The sequence below is a fragment of the Alnus glutinosa genome, chromosome 6 (assembly GCF_958979055.1).
Source record: "Alnus glutinosa chromosome 6, dhAlnGlut1.1, whole genome shotgun sequence".
In the NCBI taxonomy this organism is placed as follows: Eukaryota; Viridiplantae; Streptophyta; class Magnoliopsida; order Fagales; family Betulaceae; genus Alnus; species Alnus glutinosa.
Window position 1 is genome coordinate 2,168,377 of NC_084891.1, and position 18,672 is coordinate 2,187,048.

General features: G+C 35.3%; 1 protein-coding gene and 1 pseudogene across 1 annotated transcript; both read right to left on the bottom strand.

Annotated features, from left to right (window-relative positions):
* Positions 1–709: 709 nt before the first annotated feature.
* On the bottom strand, positions 710–3,217 carry LOC133870323 (putative pentatricopeptide repeat-containing protein At1g12700, mitochondrial; annotated as a pseudogene).
* Positions 3,218–5,469: 2,252 nt separating this feature from the next.
* LOC133870801 (dolichyl-diphosphooligosaccharide--protein glycosyltransferase subunit 2) lies at positions 5,470–15,772 on the bottom strand. The gene is made up of 20 exons (XM_062308023.1): positions 15,692–15,772; positions 15,356–15,500; positions 14,407–14,599; positions 14,207–14,296; positions 13,857–13,919; positions 13,506–13,575; positions 13,241–13,305; positions 12,163–12,217; positions 10,708–10,835; positions 10,505–10,620; positions 10,074–10,143; positions 9,186–9,290; positions 8,946–9,035; positions 8,708–8,856; positions 8,417–8,528; positions 8,255–8,338; positions 7,283–7,363; positions 6,976–7,200; positions 6,054–6,176; positions 5,470–5,765 (listed from the first exon to the last, which is right to left on the bottom strand). Exons 2-20 carry the CDS (start codon positions 15,496–15,498, stop codon positions 5,649–5,651), a joined length of 2,079 nt encoding a protein of 692 aa, XP_062164007.1. The 5' UTR covers positions 15,499–15,500; positions 15,692–15,772; the 3' UTR covers positions 5,470–5,648.
* Positions 15,773–18,672: the final 2,900 nt, after the last annotated feature.

Sequence of the window (18,672 nt, forward strand, 5' to 3'; positions counted from 1 at the left end):
ACAAAGCCCTTGTGTTGCACTTCAACAGTGGGCATATTTTAACATATTTCAAAGGCTTATAATAGCAAAGCAAATGTCTTTTTCTAGAGACAATTTGAAAGAATATGTGCAGCCAAAACCCTTGAGAATGACCTAACAATCATGACTGTTTCTCCTTATGTGCCAGCTCATGAGAATGGCTTGACCTTTTGTGCCTACAGAAAATCATTTTGTTTCTTAAAGGAAATGCCCAAACTTTATATTGGGTTAAGTATCTCAAAGGATTTGCAAAAACAAATAGCTTAAGAATTTTGAAATAAAAGACAAAGACCTATACCATTTAATGGATCAATATTAAGTTATAAAACAGCAAGATCTTTCTAGAAATATTGCTGCGATTATTGAAAACCTAAGAAAATAATTGATGGAATGTGGTGACTTCATTACTATGCTCACAATGATAGGACAACTATAATCAATTTCAACAATAGGACTCAAATATTAATACAAACATCTTGGTGGGCCAATAAGAATATAACCAGGAAAAAACCCAAACTCCAAATGAACAATATTCTGCATCAACAAAATATATGAATAAATCTTTAAGAATCTTTTTTTTTTTTTTTTTTAATTTTTATTACAGCACAAGCTTACAGTTTTTTGTAAGAAGAAAATATAACAAAATAGAAATAGCAATACACAGCAATAGTCCAAAAGACATGGAAAGAAATATAATTAATGACAAGCAGCAAATATATATTTATTCCTTACATATTGGCATTGCAAAGGTTAGAATATGAAATCTTGTCTTCTATGTTGAAGAACTAGAAAGCTTTCACATAGATATTTGAAAAAATTCTTGTAATGTTTTATATGCCTGATTAGTAGATAACAAGTTGATCAAAATGGTCGAAGTGGTCGCATTTGCTGAGAAACCTTTGTCAACCATCATCTTGATATATTTCACTACCCATGATGTCTCATTATATTGCAAGAAGCCTTGGATGATTGTGTTATATGTGAAATGGTCAGGTGAACAACCATTTTCCTCCATTTTCTCAAATAGCTCCATTGCTTCAATTAGTAGTCCCTCTTTGCAAAGCCCTTTGATCATTATATTGTAAGTCCAAACATTAGCTTGCAAACCTTTGGTAGGAAGAGTATTAAAGAGTTCTCTTGCAGTCGTTAGTTTCCCAGCATTACACATACCATCAATCAAGATGCTGTAACTCACAATATTAAGGTCTAACTTTTTGTCTTCCATCTCATGAAACAATGCCATTGCCTCTTGAAAGTGTAGATTCTTACACAAGCCATCTAACAAAATAGCACAAGTCTGGAGATTTGGAGGTTGCCCACAAACTTGCATCTCACGAAATAACTCTAATGCAATTTTAAGTCTCCCAACTCGGCAAAACCCACCTATAAGAGTAGTGTAAGTGACAACATTGGGAAAAATTCCCTTTGTAGACATTTCATGAAAGAGACTCATCGCCTCATCAACTTTTCTATGCTTGCAATATCCATGGATCAATATGCTATAGCTAACAACAGAAGGCGAACAGCCCTTCTCAACCATCGTATTAAATGCTTTGATAGCTTCATCCATTCTATTTTGCAAACAGTAACCATCAATCAAAGAAGTGTAAGTGATTGTGTTAGGCTCTATGCCTCTATGAATCATCACATTAAAAACTTCTTTCGCTTCTTTCAACCTCCCTTCTTTGCTAAGCGTGTCCACCACTATGTTGAATGTGTACACATCTGGCATGATTTTCTTTTCAACCATCTCCTTCCATAGTTTAATTGCCTCCTTCCACCTGCCGAAATTGCATAGGCCTTAAATTAAAGAATTGTAAGTGAAAACATCCGGTTGAATTCCTTTACTTGTCATTTCAAAGAAAAAAGTCAAAGCCTCATGTAGCGATCTGTCCTTACATAAACTATCAATGATTGTGCTATATAGCACTACATCGGGTTCAAGATTTCGTTCATTCATCTTTCTTAACAACCCAATAGCTTCACTGGTCTTACCTATTTTACACAAACCATTCACTAATGATCCATAAGTAATTGTATTAGGGTTATAGCCTATCTTTTCCATTTTGTTTGCCAACTTCACAGCTTCAGCAATTCTACCCTGAAGACAGAGCCCCTTGACAAGAGTATTAAGAATTATAGAGTCCGGTTGAAAACCTAATTTCAAAATTCTTGCCAAGATAGAGAAGCCAAAATCCACCCGGCTCAAATGGCAGAAGCAATTAGTCAGAACACTTAGAGTACAAACATTGGGAGCAATTCCTGACATTTCCATTTCTTTAATGAGAGAAATCACAGTTGAGTGATGCTTCATTCTTGCAATTGCACCCAGCAAACGATTAAAATCCACGAGGGAAGGCAAAGGGTACATGTGAAGCATTCTATGAAACAGGGGTAAGGCATCATCAAGATTGCGTAAGCTTCGAGATCTGCATCGATCTCTCACAGATTGCAAGAACTGATTGGGGCTTTCCACAATATCTCTACCACTATTGGTAGTTTTAGCAGAAGTAGAACTAAAACTACGACAATAATAATAATTTAGAGCATGCAAAGAAACCCTTAGATGAGAATAATGAGGATCCATACGCAAAAGATTGAAGAAGAATGAAAGAGAGTTTGTAGACTTAGCAGTCGTACCCATTTCCGGATGTAGTGGGAAGAAAAACAGAAGCCGATCTGATGCAGGGGCTCAAGAGAAATAAGCCCAAGAAGAAGCAGATCCTGATGGAGAGATCTGGTTTTTGTTTTGCGCCATGCAATTACCTTTTTGCCCTTTCTTCTGCTTGACAATTGCAGTAGATGCCGCACAGAGAGAGAGAGAGAGAGTACAGAGGAGATCAGGGAAGGTGGACGGACGGACGGGGCTGACGGCCAACATCTGTTGTTTTGTAAAGCACCTTATCTTGTGCAGCATAGCTGGCTCCCACGGGCAATGAGGCGTGACCGTGCTTCAATGCACCCACTGATTACAAAGCCATTGTTTCCCACTTTAGTAGAGAGCATGATCGCTTGATCTTCGCAGAAAAACTGAAAAATAGTGGCAAGGACGCCGTTGTTTGCTTTGGGTGCGACAAGCCGGTATTGGATCCGAATACAAATGCTCCACCTCTTAATGCAATTTGCTATTCCATAAATTATGCGCGAAACTGCCTCCCTAAATGCAACACCTGTTCCGCCCAAATCACACTCTTACTCCCTAAAAGGTTTTGATATATCTTTACTTATCTAAGTTTTGTAAAATAGAATTTGGTCAATAACTTCTTAATATATATTGTTTGTAGTTGCATGACAATAATGAGAAAGGTGTTTCCCTCTAAAGTTGATTGCGTATGTAGCCTCTCACCATTGTGTATAAATATAGATAATAACTTTTATAAGAACCTAACATAAACTATGTTTTTTATGCCCTCTAATATCAGTAGGCTACATTAGCTTAGAACACCAAGATAATTTAAGACGAAAACTCTGGATCACACATACCATCAACCAAAAGAACAGTAAATCTAAAACCCATATTGAGAAATGACCATCCATAATCTCTATTCTTAAGGATTAGCCTTTCGAGGGTAACGAAACCACTCTCATACCGGTTATATGGGGGTGATCAAACCATCCCCTTGGTCATTGAGGGTGGTTTGGCCACCACCAAAAGGCCAACCCTTAAAAATTTGTTTTGAGTGTTGGCCCCTTGGGGGGGTGATTAAACCACCCCCTGGTTGGCCATGGGGGGTGGCATTTTTTTTTTATTTTGTTTTTAGTTTGACGTGGATTTTCATTAGTTTTATGAACAGAATATGGATGAATGGACCATCTTCATTTTTATTCTTAAGCGATGTATCATCTATAATACAAATTGAAACCAAGGTGGGCAAAAATAAGGAGGGTTCAAAGGCATTTAACCATTTTTTTAATAAAATGTTTTATGACTTTTTTTTTTTTAGATTTTTAAATAATATTAATAAGACATATGAGGCACGTGTTATTTACTTGATGTGGCATGACGGTAAAATATTGGACGGAACATAGACATAAGGACCATCTCAATTTTTAGGCTTCAGATAGGTACTGCCTATGATACTTTTTAAAATTGATATAGCCGTTTAATATTAAGCCTTACCATTGGTGGGGGGTGGAAACTATAGAGGATTCACATCCTTAACAATTTGTTGATCGGATTGCTAGAGAACCTTTATGGAGCTCACCTACCCGAGCAGGAGGCGAGCTACCCAAAACCTCAGGCGGGTGATCTTCATAGGGACTTTCATATTTGCTATCCAAATTGTAGTAATTTGGGTAGCAAAATTGCTGAAAATCTTTATTTATAAATTACCATTACTCTCACTAAACATACATAAATAAAATGAAATAAGACATCAATGCATTGCCAAACTACTTAAGGCCCCACACCCAGACGAAAAAGGACAAATATGCTCCTCCAATTACACTAACCGGATCTCCTCCAGTTTATTTGAACTAGAGAGGATCCAATGCCACCCAGACAGTGGGTTGAGACTGTTCATGATAGATAATGGGGTTAATTAGTAATAAAGGGGAAGGGGTGGAAGGCTTTGGATTTATAGTAATCGCCCCATCCTACCTTTTTTACTTGGATGAAATGCATTTTTTCTTCACTCTATATGGAGGGGGACCAGTAGTCCCCACATTTTATTCTAAAGGAAAAGGCATTCATTTGGATAAAATCCAAATAAAAAGGTGAATTATAGCATTACTTAAGAGTTTAAGAGTCCAAGTTTAGATTATGACACAAGTACATTTTAATTAGACCGCTATGGATTTTGTTTTAGTCTAATTTTGTTTTTGTATATCTAACTATGTATATAATAGCATATCACTAATTAATAAATTTAAATAATGTGATAACAAATTTCAGCATTTGTAAACATATATATCATTAAAACGCAAGCGAGTAGAAAGAAAAAAAAAAAACAAGTGGCCACTTTTGTAAAATATATATTTCTTCATCAAAAGTAGTATTAGATCTACCTCAACCACTAAAAAAAATTCACATGCCGACACATGTCAACAAGTTGTAAAAGAGTTATAGACCAACTACTAGTTTCTGCAACTTATGTCCTATTCCAACTTTTAAAACAAACCATTGGATATATAAGACTAGTGGAATAACATATCCAATTGTTGATTTGAGAAAAGATTGAATGAAACTTTTTTAAAATCAACCATTGAATATATAAGACACACATGTAGAACAACAGATCCAATGGTTGGTTAGAAAAAAAAAAAAAAAAAAAAAAAAAAAAAAAAAAAAAAAAAAAAAAAAAAAAAAATCGATAAAAAATAGACAAAAATTGGAGAAGTAGCATGCCTCATTCCAGTTATAGGTCTATCATTATTCCATCATCAGATATAGATTGGTCACTCGGGTTAGTTTATAAATTGCTTATGAGATTTTCCAGCCACTAGAGGGGATTAAAAAAAAAAATGGAAACACATTGATCAGGTGCTTCTTTGTTTTAATAGATGTTATAATGGTGTGCACTAAAATTAGGAACAGGTATGTCATAATTTACCGAAAAAAGTCCTACAAAATTGAATTGGAAGTCCAACCCACTGTTTTTTATCTCTCGAGTAAAGGAAATATCTTTCTTTCAGGTGGATTTCAATTTGGAAGATGTTGAGGCGAGGTGGGAAAGGATCCTGTGTCCCACAAACATCAAGAAAGCTCCCAAGAAGCCAAGAGTCTTCAATGTTGTAAATAGATCCAACTGTACATGAAATAAGCAAATAAATCAATGGAGAAAACTGAGGAAAAGTGTATATATTTTGGTGCACTTTCCAGCAAGAACAGAAAACCCTAATCATCCATCTCAGAATGCATGCGGAAGTTAACATTTACAAATAAAGTGTGAGATAATACTTTCCAGTGATTCTGAAAGGGGTGTCCCCATATCAAACTAAGGCCAGTAAATCATCCAGCAGAAGAAATAGAGCCTTGTTTGCCAGAGGTCTAAGTCCAAAAAAGGGCAGATGGAAGAACAAAGTAAGAGACATACCTTCAACCAGAAAAGCACATAAAGCAAAAGAACTGCTGCAATGCCAAGATGGAAAAGGACGGCGAATGTGGCAGGTACCGCTGAAGTAGGGAAGTTTTTCAGATTCACCCCTATGCGTAATAGCTGATGAGGACATAAACAAAAGGAGTTTAACATATCACTCTGTGAAGAAGACTATTAGGAACTCTAAAAATAGGTGAAAATGAAAAATAAAATATATATATATATATATATATATATATATATATATATATATATATATATATATATATATATATATATATATATATATATATATATATATATATGAAAATCATTTTTTTGAAAAGTAATCAGGATATCATTAAGAGCGCAACACAACCTAGTTACACAAGTAAGAGAAACACCTAGCTAGAAGGAGAAAAAAAATTATGAAAATTGTTAAAATATTAATTAAATGATTAAATTCACCATATAGTTTCATCTTGATTTGCATTTACACATGAGGATGTTTGTACATTATATACAACATAAAATACCGTCCCCTCCCTAGCAAAACACGTGGTGGTCACACTGTATCACTCTCAAGTGACCTTGCAAGCTCCTTGAGTGCCAATAGAACAACAAGTCATTGGCTACAAAACCTCAACTAGGCAATAACAAAACTAGTCAAGATTATTTAAGGACAAATGGATGGTGCATAAAGGGAATTGACAAGCTTTTATTTGAATAACTTTTGATGTCTAAGCAGCAAGAACTTAACAGCCAACTTAGGCTGGCCAGTACTTGAACAATTTCCACAAATGACGACTGAAATTTATTGGTATCTAAGGCTTGGCAAGCTGTCAAAACTGATTGAATTGACAAAAGAATTTTAACATGATATTTCCAAAGGAAATAATTTATTGAGAAGAATGGGAAGAATTTTTAGTGCAAAACTCACCCCAATCAAAAATCCAATGAATGGCAAAAGGGTAACTCCCAGAAAAGCTAGAGAGAGTTCCTTAGGTGGACGCTTTTCTGGAGCCCTGAAGATGTGGGTTATCTCTGCTTTGGGCCCAAATCTTGAGTACTGATCAACAGGCTGTAGAGGAGGGCGGGGTGCCTTCTCGGGTGCTTCTGGTAGATCTAGTTCGACATGGCCAACATCCTGTAAAAAGGAGTTCTCCTGGAAAAGAATACAACAAATTTTCTTCAACAGTCTCAGAAAATACACAAGAGAACAAAGTTGAGACAAAAAGAATGCTTACCATGACAGCATCACCAACAGTGAACTGAATGTCATATCTGCCAGAGAGATAGAAAAACTTCTCAACCAGTCCAAGAAAATCCTGTAAGATACATTTCCAAAGATCAGCAAAATAAGGAACCCTAATTTTTCACAAACCATTGGTAATTGGATAATGGTTCATTCATCAATAAGCCAGCTAATTGCTGCTGGCTGTATCTATCTGCATTAGAAATAAGTGTAATATCTTAAAAGATGTTTTAGTCCATGAAAAAATATTTGAGAAATGTCTAAACTGAGGTAAAATGGAACTACAATAGATTCTTGACTAAGTCACCCATGGTGTATAGGGCACATGATCTAGTTTCCTAGAACAAAAAAAAGCGCTGGTACAGGTACCTTCAAGATCAAAGATTTCCAAACCAATGTCAAATAATTATGTCATGTTGTGGATGATAAATACATTATAGGTTTCCTTTCTAACTGTAGAAAGGTGTTGAAAATGCATCAAGTACTCCACATTTAAGCTTTTAGGTGTATCATAGCATCAGCAACATACGTAAATTATATGTGCATGAGTGTGCGCATATCTGTATACATTATCTTAAAGAATTTAAAAAGAGCATCTCTAAAATGTTGGTTTGCAACAGGATGCCTGATTACCTAGATATTGAGTGTTTCATTGCCAGCAACAATAAAAAGTTCATGCTGTGCTGAATGTAAATCCTTATAATATCAGTGAGCAAGCAAAGTATATGAAAGAATAGCAGCAACATAGTTATCGTGTGTCAGATCATGTAGCACCACTTGAACCATAGTCAATGCTTTGAGTTCATAAGTTCAACACCTTTTATCAATGCTAGATATCAGTATCCATGAACACGTGTGTGCGCACGAGCGTGAAAGAGAGAGAGAGAGAGAGAGAGAGGTTTCAGTTAAATGAGCTATGAATAAATTAAAATTAAAATTAAACAGGTAATCCAAGAAACTTAACCAGAATTATCTCAAACTGTTTGCCAGAGTTCCCCACCACAAAGATGTGTTCAACCTTGGTCTCATGTCTCAATTTGAGAAATGCCTGCAGGACAACATACTTCTCAATCAACTAAATAAGGGAAGGAATCCATTCAATAAGCAGATAGAAAGAACACCAAACCTGATGTGGCTTAAAACTATTCCCGAGAGGAGTGGTCAATTGAAAGGATAGTCTCAGCTTTTGGAGGTGGTTTGCTGATAATGATACGGAATTTTCCCCAGCCAGATCTAGCCTGAATGGATCGGATGGTATAGAAGATACGCCCAAAAATTCAGAATAGAGTAATAAAGTATAACTTATTGAAATAACACCATCAAGCATGTATGGATGAATCTCACAACGACAGGAATCCAACAAACAAGCCATTAATCATCAGAAAACAGTAGAAAATCGTTGGATGATGTAACATACTTCTTCTGGGCTTCTATGCTCCCAATATCACTATCAAGTACTGCGATTTCTGCATTGTCAATTTTGATAACTCCTGTAATGAATATTGGTACTTGAGTTTGTCCTCCAGTGGCATAGACTTTTTTATCCACAGAACCATCAAGAACAATCTACAAAAGCATTTGGTTCAGCATGTAGTGAATTGAAAATCGGGTGTAGTTCAAGTCTAGATGTATTTAAACCAAAAGACAAAAGTTACCTCAAAAACAAATTGGTAACTTCCAACATCAACACTCTTTGGCAAAACATCCAAGAAATGTACTGCATTTTCTGGGTCAAACTTGAGTTCCTGTGTCATTATTTCACAAATGACAGAGCATTTGACCAAGTTAGGAAAATCGGACAATCAACAGGTAATATGATATTCCAAACAACCAAATGGTAGGACGCAAAATTAGCCCAAGAAAAAGTCAAAAAGAAAAAAGAAGTCATTGTTTACCAGGCTCTTAATTACGGAAGAATCCTTTGAACCAGAAATGAAGGCTCGCACGAGCTTCACTGTTAGAGGAGGAGCACTTGATCCAAGCACAGTATTCACTTTAACCTGATCAAGTTTTATTAAGCACATGACATAATTTAAATTGATATAGAGCCCAATAAACCAGAAGAACAAACTGCTGCTACTTAAACCTGTAACATAAAGAGGAAGACAGTAACAAAGTTTCACAGAAAGATGACTAATATACATGCAGATGCATCAACTTGTACAATCAGACAGATGCAGGTCAAATGAAACATGAGAAGTACATGACTGCAGATCACTCATTTGCATCCAACAAAGTTTGGAAATGAATTCGTCTACAGCGGATTTTAGAGCTTTATGTTTCAAAAGGATCAAATGCAAGGAGGGAGGAGTTTTGAAGACTTCATCTATTAAGAGTAAATGTGAATGAAGAAAATTATAAGTTAAATATGGCTTTGAACCATCTCCAATAGTTACCAAGTAACAGAAACAAAGGCTTTTTTTTTTTTGGGGGGGGGGGGGGGGGGGGAAGGTGCCAAGCTCTCGCAAGATATTCAAGTACCAGAGTTCAGTGTGCTCCTGTCCTTTGTGCTTGTCATTTTCAAACCGGAGTTTAGAAGAAAATCATAGAAAATTGAGAGCATATTACAATTTTACCCAATGCACATATACCCAAACTCTTCACCTACCAGACATACAAGGGAATGGTAATTGTTAATGTATTAACAATACTACAACTACATAAAATATCAAGAAAGAGAAGCCAACTAAAACAGCCACCAGTTACTTGATAACCAAATATACAAATTGAAAGCAAATTCTCGTGTACTAAAATTTGTAAGAAACTGTGAGCAGATGACACACCTTTAGCTGGTCTTTTTTCGTCAATGAAAGCACCGTAGCTGGAAGTGATAAAATCAGTGGGACAGAAACCCTGCACCAGCGAAAGCAAATTTAAAGATTTGAAGAGAATAATTGACCAGTTGATGACTTTCTGATCAAAATAAAAAAGATATTGTAATGCTCCCTAAATAATAAGAAGCCTTTCACATCCACATTTTTTGCATTTGGCAACCAACAAGCAATGAAGGAAATATATAAACTAAAAAAGAGAAAGAGAAAGATTAAAAAGAAGAATAAATGCGTGTACATGTTTAGACATGCACACCATATTCTCAATTATCAGTATTTCGTGAAAAGCTAATGGAACCTCACATAGAAACACATGTAATATAACCAAACAAATATGATCCATAAAACTGGAAGAAATAAAACACTATCCAGAAAGCACTTGCCTATTGTTTTCCAAGCAAGCTAACGAGTTTACTTGGTTGAAGAAGTCTTTTGGATTGCCAGGAATTCCAATGCCAAGGAAGAATTTTGCCAAACCCAATATTTTGTCACCAGGGAGCTGTAAACTTGAAAGGGAGGCATCAGGAGACATTCAAACAGAATTTTATAACAATAAAGCCAGCAAAATAAGTGTGTTCTCACTGACATTTATTCTTCCAGAAGTCACAGATGCAAACGCTGTCAACCCTTGGACAACTGAGGAGGTAGTTGAAAGAGGACCTTGATGCTCACGTGCATCAACTAGTTTCTCATCAAAGTAAAAGGATCCATCATCTACAGACAGGTGATACAGTTTAATGAGGTAGCTATGATAATGAATACAGACAACAAAATTTAGTCCCTCTGTTTTGTAGCTTATCAATTAGATAATAAGTTGTTTATGAAAACAGAACACATGGTGAATGCACATTCAGAACACAATTCTATCCATACTAGTGTAACCATGCGCAATATGTGGAAAGATTTAAAGGCAGCAATCAGAGAAGCAGATCAAGAATGCAACCACATGATACTAAGAAAAGCATATTTGAAAGATCCAACCTACCATCTTCAGACTACCTTTTATAAAACATAGTTAAAATCTGTGCATAGTTTTTGGAGAAATCTCCATAAGCACATTTGTGAACCATATTCACAATCAAAGATGATGCTCAGTTACAAGTTACCCTCAGCAGAACCTCTCATCACGAGTTGGAAGACGCAGGCGCCAACACTCTTCCCCCACCCAAAAGAAGAATGCTATTCCTCTCCCTCAGTCTCATTTAAATAAAGCAAGAAAGGAAAGGAAAAAAGGTTCAAACATAACTCAGTCCACATGTCCATGTGAATCACATATCTCCATCAATCACCACACAATGTAATAGCTCACCAAAAACCAATGGACCCAACCAAGGGAGTTCGAAGTCCAAAATCATCTATCATCTACCATTACATGGGGAGGCCATGGCAACGAGCTGCCAAGGAGGCTTATTAATAGCAATATACCAATGAATGCAAGTGAGCACATCCAGGATGTTAGACCTCTCGTGGTTACAGGAGTATTTCATATTAGGATCCTATCCCCATTGCTAAAGAGCTCTAGCTCAAATGGCACTTCTTCCCCCCATAAAAACCGAGCATAGAGTGAAATTGTGGGAATAATACCCACTAAGTGCGTGTGTAACTAACCTAAAATAAAAATAAATAAAATAAATAAATAAAAATCTATCCCAGTTAGGTAAGCAGCAAGCCATAAATATGATCCCCAATTATGACATAATCTGAAATCAGCCCTCTTAGTTGAGTGATTCTCACAATAGTCGTACATCAGTCTGTTTTAGGCCTTTTGAAACTAAAAATAATAGATCAAAACATTGCAACAGATTAGAGAAGTGTATAAAGATTTCTTAATTATCAGAGATCACATAATTGTAGGATAGATATGTAGGCACAAAAAGTTATTTGACAACTTATGGCCAAGTAGATATTAGTAAGTTCTAGCTGTAAAGCAAGTGAAGACAGAAAAGGAGCAGAAAATCACATAAATATTTGGAAAGTGTAGAATCATCAACACCCAAAGGAAATTTTGAAGGGAAAAAAAGAGAGGCAGAACTACACGTACCATATTTCTCAATACTGTCAAAGAGCTTCACAATATCATTCTTTAATGTAACAATCTGCTAATGGTAACAATATGTAAGATATGGAATATAGAAGTATACACATAAAGTAGATACACACCCCTATTAGAAAAAACAGTGGCAAAGGCAACACTAAATAAGGAGTGATTATTACAAATGAAAACATATATACATATGTTTGCGTGCGCGCGCACAAATGCACTAGGATACCAACAAAGCAAAATAACACAAAAATTAGAGTTCATTTTACAACTGGTCTTTCTTCCCTGGTCGCTGTACTAAGCAATTCAAATTCAGCTTGGATGATGTAGAGGACATTGGGGGGGGGGGTAATAGAGGGGGGTCAAAGAAAAGAATCACCCTAGCAGTTGCAGCACCAGCACTTGCTCAATTCACCCAAAAACAGCTTTTTACCAAAAAAAACAAAAACATGAATCTAAAAATAGATGTCAAGTTAAACAATTCCTAATTCAAGATCTTGAGCACTAAAAAAATAAATCATAGTCACATTGACAGTCAAGAATATGGGTCAGACTAACAACAAAGGAAAAAATGACACGGGTATGAACTTAGTTGGAACCGATACTTTCAAACAGTGTAATTAGGACCATTACCCAATCCTAGTCCCCATTACCCAATGCTAGTCCCACTTGAGTAATATTTTCAAATAATTAGTGAAAAATAACTTCAAACAATAGTAACATTTCGTTAAGAACTCATGGGGAGAATGACCATGCCCACCTGAGCAAGATGGAAAATCATCAAACACCCATATCGTGTAGTTTGGTGAAACACCAACTTCAAATTACATTCATAAGCTTCTAAAACATTTTTGCAGATATCATGATAGTATGGCTATTAAATTTTTACAAAAGCCGTAGCAGTTAAAATTGCTCTTGGACTAGGGGTCCTGACACTTTTAAAAGTGAATCCAACTCTAGATGGCAAGTGAACTAAAAATGTCTTGATCAACATAAATAGTAATATGAGAATGTTGTTTCAGGTTCATAACATTCAACGCTTCTCTCAAAACAAAGATTAGAACAAAATTTACATTACCAGAGACTGATCAAGGTCAGAAGATGCTAATGACACAACTCCAGCGAGTGCTTCAAGGGCTAATCCTGAAAGAAGTATAATGACCACAGGTGGTGAGTAGAAGAATTCAAAGAGTCCCAAATGACCGAAATACAACAATTGGTAACCATATCATGCCTACAAACTCACTTCAGTGATAAAAATTTTGAAAGTTGATACAACAAATGTTACAAATGGCATATAAAATAGCATCTATACAGTAAAGAGGCTCGTGATAAATCACTACCAGCAGCATAGGTACTAGACTCAGGGTTATTTGAACTGTAACGCCACCTTCCATCACTCTGGCTCAGAGCCTGCCAATAATGAATGACTTATCAAAAAAATGAATGACATAAGCTCAGACATTCAGAATACAACTCTTTTTTATTTAACGTGGGACACAAGATCAATGCAAAGATCAACATATAAATGAAAAATCAGCTCCAGTACTGAACCTTCAATCCCCACCCAAATCTCACCACATCAGCATAGATGCCACACCTAGTGTGACATGGCAAGTTCCAGGGGGTATCCAGAACAGTACCTAGTACCACCTTAGAAATACCACAAGTTAGTGGATTCTGAAGAAACCAACCTTAATCGAACGGAAAATTCCATCAGCATCACCAAGAAGTGCATCAACATTAGAAGTTTGATCCTGCATCAAAAACCAATTGAACAAATCGTTTCAGAAGCACCAACCAAAACGATGTAAAATCCTATGCTAAGAGCACACAAGTTAAAGGTGAAAAAACCACCAAAGAGTAACAAGATCCTCCCAACAACATCCATATAACAAAAAAAAATTACAACGCCAAAAACATAATAATTACTGCACAAATGATAAGTTTCTCATAAATTAATTGAAAACTTCAGTCATATCTATAGGGAAACCAAAAGTATAAAAGTTGGAAAATGCCTTCTGAAAAGTTGTGCATAAGTTACCTTAATAAGTACCAAACTTCCAATTGAGTAGTAGAAGTCAAGCAATGAAGTGGCATCATTGACAACAGCTTTAAGTCTTGAAGCAATGCCCTTTACAAGAAGAAGATAATTAAGCATCAGTGGTTACATATTGCCATATTCCTCAAAAGTGACAACTTGCGAGCTGCAAATAACACATCAATGCAAGAGCCAAAGAATACCTGGAAAATTTCCTCATCAACATTGCATTTCAAGATGCTATTAACTTTTAATGCATTGAATAAATTTTCTGTAGTCGAAGATGATGACCCAAGAGTTTCTGATACAGATTGGCAAGAACTAGTGCTTATATCTGGCTTCTTTTCAATTCCAAGAATCTCAAATGTTCTTAAGGCCTCGTATTTCTCTTCCAAGCTGGTGACATAGAACATCATACCAAATAGTTAACTTTCATCGAATTGAAATAGTCAATATTCCAAGCCCATGAAAAAATAATTAGCTAAACAAAGATGCATAATATACAAAAGACAGCACAACACCTGCATCCAGATTATTCAAGTTTCAATAAACTCCATTTCTACTTCAAGCTAGGTGCTTCATCTTGTATACTTCCTCTGTACTTAGGAGCCCCTTTACACTTTTAGTTATATTTATTGATTACTTATCAAAAAAATTTGTCTCTATTTCTTCCCGTAAAGTAGCAAACTACCATACCAAGGTTTTTGATTAGGGCCTCATAAAGCTTAGATGCAAAACCCTCAATTTTTAATTGAAACACCATCGATGATCCTAGTAGGGTGGTAAGCATTCAGGTACACAGCTATCATACAAAAATACTATAACAGCGTCCCCATGTTGACACGGGAATCAAATTTTACCTTTTACTAACACATCCCAAGACTCCTACTCAATTTGACCTCCCCCGGCGATTTACATCCCATTTTCTCTCCATTTCTTGACTTTCCAGTGTCAACAAACAGAAAATTGCCAAAAACAGAGATTCAGTGAGGGTTCGTATAGGATTTTCTTGACCTTCAAATCTTACATTTTCCTGACTAAAATCCAAAAAACCCGCTCCATTTCTCCAGATTGATCATCAACCGAACACGAAACCATTGAGACGAAATAAAACACAAATCAAATGAAGGATTAAACTAGGTTTTCACCGACCTTCCAAACGACCCATCGGTGGGCGCGAAGAGCTCCAAGGCCGCAGATCGGTGTGAATCTGAGATCGGCTGGAAGATCGACGCAGCTTCGCAGATCGAAACCGCCAGAAGCAGCACCAGAAATCCCGCTAGGCTTCCAGCCATTCCTGCGACAACAGAAACAACAAGAAGAACAAAATCAAACAGCAACTTCAGCCTCGCATTTTGAAAATACAAGAACATGCACATATGTACATATTTGTGAACGTATTTTCTGTATTCAGTGTACGTATACGTCTTTGTGTGTGTGATTGATTTGTGAAACCCTAGGGCTTTAGACAGAGATGGAGGATCGTACGTAAATCGTTCGAGATGGACAGTCGGAGTGTTGTGTGAGAGCTAGAGTCTATGGACGCGACGACTAAAAGAAGGGAGGAGGAATTTTTTTGCCTTCCGAAACTATCCCCGGGATTCTGCTTAAATTACGGATTCGCCTTTTCTTTTTCAAAAATTAATGAATTATAATTAAGTATCTAACTCGTTTAATTAAATTTGTCGGATTATACTTAACTTACATTTATATAGTCTTATATTCATGCTTCAACACGATTGAAACCCGACACCTAACATTTAAAACTTACAATACTCGCAAACCTGACATGAATCTAACTAATTTTATGTTAGTTCAAATTTAGGAATTTGACTCAATTTTATTTTATTTTTTTAACTATTTAAGCATATTCTATCGAGAAAAAACCGTTACAAAACCTCTGACATGTAGAACTTACATTTAGTCTTATATTCATGCTTTAATACGATTGAAACCCAACACCTAATATTTAGAACTTACGATACGCACAAACCTGACACGAATTTAACTAATTTTATGTTAGTTCAAATTTAGGGATTTGACTCAAAAGAGCAATAGTATTGAGCATTCCTAGTAGCCTCACCAAAATAGTTTTTTACCTATTTTGGTGAGTCAATTTGATGAAAATCCTGAAAAACCATTCCCAGCAGCCTCACCATTTTAACCAAAAAAATTTGATGACTGAAATTACTAACCAAATTAGATGAGGCATTTTCACTCAACAACACATTCACCAAATTTTGTTTCACCTTTCTCTCTCACATGATCAGCACACTTTTTTTTCCTTTTTTCTCTCATTTTCTTCTCTCATCTCCCATCTCTCACACGATAATGTCTTTATTTCATGGATATGAAGAATTTTTTGTAAAAATATTATATAGAAAAAAGAATAAAAAAATATTAAAAAAAATTATTTAAATAGAATAGTGATAATAAATAGTTAAAATGGTGAGGTTGGTGGGAGAATTTTAAAAAAGTGACTCACCAGAATAGAGAAAAGTAATTTTTAGCTATTTTGGTGAGTAAAATTTGATGAGGCTACTAGGAATGCTCGGCAAGAGTTAGCTAATTTTTAACTTTAAAATATTTTTTTTAAAAAAAAATATCTACTTTTTTAAAACATAATACATCTCACCATCTAAACATTTCTCAACTCTATTAAAATAATTTTATATTCATTTTTTTAACAAATCTTTCTCTGTCTCTCCTCTTGATCTCTTCCTCTCTTTCCCTTGAACCACGCTTGCCGCCAAAAGTATGAATGCTGCCCAACTAGCCACCATAATTGGATGTGGATGCTGCCTCACTCACCGTCGTATTTGAATCTTGAAGCTCACAGTATAGGAAAAATGAAGAACGGAAAGAGATGGAGCTTAGCTCTAGCAAGAGTGCTGAGGAGGATCACGAACCAGCTGTGGGACAGGCCGCAACAACATTTATTGTGTAAATTAGTCTATACTCATGTGTATATTCGGTTGCGGTTATTCCTTTATAACTATAATTGTAATCGGAGAGCCAGATTATTTTTATTTAAATAACAACAACCGTAAAATTGTCCCGCTTGTACATCTCTAACCTCTAGGAGAAAAAGAGAAAGCCTCAGTGGTGCATGTTAATGTGTTTTGTGTAGTTTTTTTTTTGGGGGGGGAGGTTGGAAAATGTGTTTTGATGAGATGAAAATTGCTTTTGTATTTTTAAAAGTATTTTTTGTTTGAATCATTGGTTAAAATTTTTATTTTAAGAAACAAAAAGATAGTTTTTTTTTTTACTTAACAAATACACTTTTTCTTGATTATAATCCCTCCCCCTTGTCAGTGGGGTTTTATGGATTTTTTCCTTTTCTTTAAATTGCTAAGTGGAAGAATCTGGGATTGTCGATACTTTTGAGTAGTTTCTAATATTATAATTAAATGTTTTTATTGACCGAACAATTTTTTATTTTTTATTTTTGGGAAAAGTACACGTAACCCCTCAAACTACCATTCAATTGTCAATGTACCACAAACTAAAAATAACAAATTTTTTAAAAAAAAAAATAAAACAAATGAAAAAAAAAAACAGTTTTTATTCAATTTAAAAAACAAAAAAGAACAATTTTTTTAAAACAAAAAAAAAAACTGAAATTTATTTATTTATTAAAAAAAATTTAAAAAAAACAGTTTTTATTAAAATAAAATAAAAACGAAAAAGAACAATTTTTTTAAAACTGAAAATTATTTTAAAAATAAAAAATAAAAAACAGTTTTAAATTTTTTATTATTTTTTGGAATAAATTTTTGTTATTTTATATTTTTTAAATATTTTTTTATTTTATTTTAATAATTTTATGAAGGACATTTTTGTCATTAGGGGAACATTAACATTTTTTGGTAGTTTAGGGGGAGACATTGACACAATTGGTAGTTTGGGGGTACATTGACAATGAAGTGGTAGTTTGAAGGAGTTATGTGTACTTTTTCCTCTTTTTTTTTTTTGTAATTTTCAAAGTCTTCACGAAAATAATATATATAAAAAAAATTAAAAAAAAAAATCTATTTTATATCAAAATAAACACAACCTTAATTTAGAAAAAGAAAAATGTCTATGCTTGGAGAAAAGGGACGTGAAACACCAAAACTGTATTAAAGCCTATAAACCTCTCCCGAAGCCTTAAACAACTCAGTTAAGACGGTGATTTGTGATTGAAAGGTAACATTGGAAGGAGGTGTAAGAGAAAGCACGGTGGAACCAAACGAGGTAATGGAGTCGGTGACCGAACCTTGGCCGGCGTAGTGGAAGTGGAGGCCCACTTGCTCCACTTCTTGTCCCTCTCCCACCCAGATGTCCTCTCCGAAATGCCGCCTCTCCAGCGGGCTCAGGCTCTGCTCTTGCTCGCAAGAGCCACCTCAACGCTCTTCACATGGTACCGAGTCCTTAGTCACTGTCCCAGTACTGTTTTTTGTATTAATATGCAATTTGTGGTTCTGAAT

Coding starts and splice junctions, on each gene's coding strand:
- LOC133870801 (XM_062308023.1), bottom strand. CDS start 15,498: ATGGCTGGAAGCCTAGCGGGATTTCTGGTGCTGCTTCTGGCGGTTTCG. Junction 14,600..15,355: donor ACCGATGGGTCGTTTGGAAG/GTCGGTGAAAAC, acceptor CTATGTCACCAG/CTTGGAAGAGAAATACGAGG. Junction 8,529..8,707: donor AGCATAGAAGCCCAGAAGAA/GTATGTTACATC, acceptor CGATCCATTCAG/GCTAGATCTGGCTGGGGAAA.